The 2,482-nt window shown below is 37.2% G+C and overlaps 1 protein-coding gene across 1 annotated transcript; it reads right to left on the bottom strand.

Moving 5' to 3' along the window:
• Nucleotides 1-915: 915 nt before the first annotated feature.
• On the bottom strand, nucleotides 916-1,803 carry LOC115471351 (the record flags this gene model as incomplete). Its single annotated transcript, XM_030205049.1, has 1 exon — nucleotides 916-1,803. A coding segment is annotated over one exon (888 nt), but the record flags the coding sequence as incomplete, so codon positions are not given.
• Between the last annotated feature and the right edge of the window lie 679 nt (nucleotides 1,804-2,482).

Genomic DNA, 2,482 nt, shown 5'->3' with positions numbered 1-2,482 from the left:
CACAATTGAAACCCCAGCCTGAACCAGGTGGGAATAAAGCTGTGTAACCGTGCTGTAAGAAGGTGCAAGAAAGACTGTGTAAACTGTTTCATACTAAAAAGGTCTGGGCTGCAACCTACCAAGCTATTGGGTTTTTCCCTCTGATAATGTACTGTTCCCTAAGTGAAGTAATCTGAGCTAAAGTGAAGTTATACTGTATGGACTGTTTTTGAACCTGAATTTGACTGTGTTGAACCTGAGTTGTGCTCTGGGCTGTTAGCCTAAACAACCTGGAGTGAAGGGTGTTTTGTTGATTTGAAGCAAGAAAATAAAAGCTCTTACTTATAAACATTGGGCTTTGAATGTGCCTCTGTGGAAGGAAGGGAGGGAGGGAGGAGGAAGTCCTGGGAGTTTGCAGGGCCTGGAGCCAAGGCTCAGAGGAGCCAGATTGCTGTGGCGTGAAGGCAACAGTCCGTGTGGAGTGAAGGCAACAGTTGTGTGGAGGAAAAGGCAGCTAAGCAGGGTTGAGCCTGGCTGGGTCCTGGATGGGTGACCCAGCTACAATATGTTCAAAGGACTTTGCACCTGGTTTGTGTAGCAGTATCATTCTTAAACAGTAACGTTCTGGTTCGTTGCAAAATGTACTGTATACATTCTTCCAATGGTTTTGTTATGTCCTGTTTTTCTACTTTTCCATTTCCTTTGTGTTTTATCGAAAGTATAGTGTACAGGTATATCTGTATACAAAATGTTTTTTGCATTATTATCTTCTGCATTTAGTTTGAACCAGGCTGTTAAAGTTGTGTCCCTTGTTTTGGCTGTTTCTACTGCTACTTCAACGTTCTGTGCTTGGAAAACAATGTTCTGTTCATTTTCTAAGTGTACTTCTAATCTTTGTATGGTATGTGATTGATGATGCATTTTGAAGTTGTTTAATCACCATGCAGCCTCTGGAGCACTAATATATCTTGAGTCTGTGAATGTTTTTATTTCATCATGTTGTACAGTGTTGTGCTCTGTAATAAGTACATTTGCACAATCGTGTCCTTTGTAGACATATTTAAAAAGGTACTTTACACTTTTTATAGATGCACATATTTCTACATTTATATGGCAGTTGTATTTTAAAAGTAAAAAAGGGTTGTAAGGGACTACCCAACTGTTATTAATCAATTGTCCATGCAACACTGTACCAATCCCATTATCCCGTCGTCGGTATTTGGGATATCCATCACAGTTTTCTATGGTTTCATTTTGGAATTCTTTTGGGAATTGTTTAGAACACTTACCATTTTGCATACATGGCAAATTTAAATTTTTCTCATTGCATGGGCCATGTATCATATGTTGCATAACTGTTGCATGTAGTCTTTGGAAGTTTTGTTCAGAAGGTATTTCTGCACATACTATTTTGTCAATTATTTCCTTTGTTTTTGGTTTGTGTTCCTCCTTCAGGATAAGTAATATATGGGCATGGGGAACACCAAATATATGTTGTTTGCATATATCATGTATTAATTGTTTTAATTTTAAATGAAACACCCTTGCCAATAAGTCTGGTCTAAACTGTGGTGCCTCTCCTTTTTGCAGATTGTTGTTGATTTCTTCCCATTTTGGGTTGCAAGTCAAAGTGATAAACAGATCTGGTTTACCATATTTTCTAACTATAGCCATTGCATCTTGATAGTTCTGGTGCATATTTCTTGGACTTCCGGCAAATGATGAAGGCAAAATGAATGCCTGTCCTGGTGCATTTCCTCTGTTTGCAGCTTCACTTGCTAGGTGGTCCAGTAAGCCAGAGTATTTTTCTATTCTTAATTGTTTTTTATTTTTTTTGAATATAATTCAATCTGTTAGCCATTGTTTTAATGTATGCATCTACAAAATATTGTTGAGTTAATTTACCTGCACTTAGAAATGGGTTGAATTCGTCTCTAATTGCAAAACGATACCCATAGTACTGCAGTTGTGTTACTCTTATGCGTGGGTTTTTTGATTTGTTGTTGACGTTGAGTATAGATGTTGGTTGTTTGGATAAAGGAATATCTATCCCCCAACTTTGGTCTCCATATGGGAATAATATTGGATATACCATGGGTTCAAGATTTGGATCTAAGACACTGATTATGTCATGTTTTTTTTCTTCATTCTGCTTGTTTCTGCAATGTATGATAAGATCTCTTTGTAACGGAGGTTCTCCATCTGTATTTTGGAAGATGAAAGCAACCTCATTTGCTGTAGGAGCATTGTATCGTCTTTGATCATTTTTACGGTCTTTGACAATGACCATTGATACTGTTGTTTTGTCGTTTTGCTTCATGGATGCATTCATTTTCAACTTCAAACAACATTTTGCATGCATCTGCAAATGGATTTACTTGTGCCATGATTTTACTTAACTGTTTCATAAGTATATCATTTATTTTCTCATTTCTTGAGTTGTGTAGTCTTGTACTTGCTGATCAGGATCTAGAATATATAACTGTGCAAATTGTCTTTCTTT

Source organism: Microcaecilia unicolor, chromosome 5, assembly GCF_901765095.1.
Source record: "Microcaecilia unicolor chromosome 5, aMicUni1.1, whole genome shotgun sequence".
Lineage (NCBI taxonomy): Eukaryota > Metazoa > Chordata > Amphibia > Gymnophiona > Siphonopidae > Microcaecilia > Microcaecilia unicolor.
Note: the sequence above shows the minus strand (reverse complement) of the source record. Positions and strands in the feature narration are given on the sequence as shown.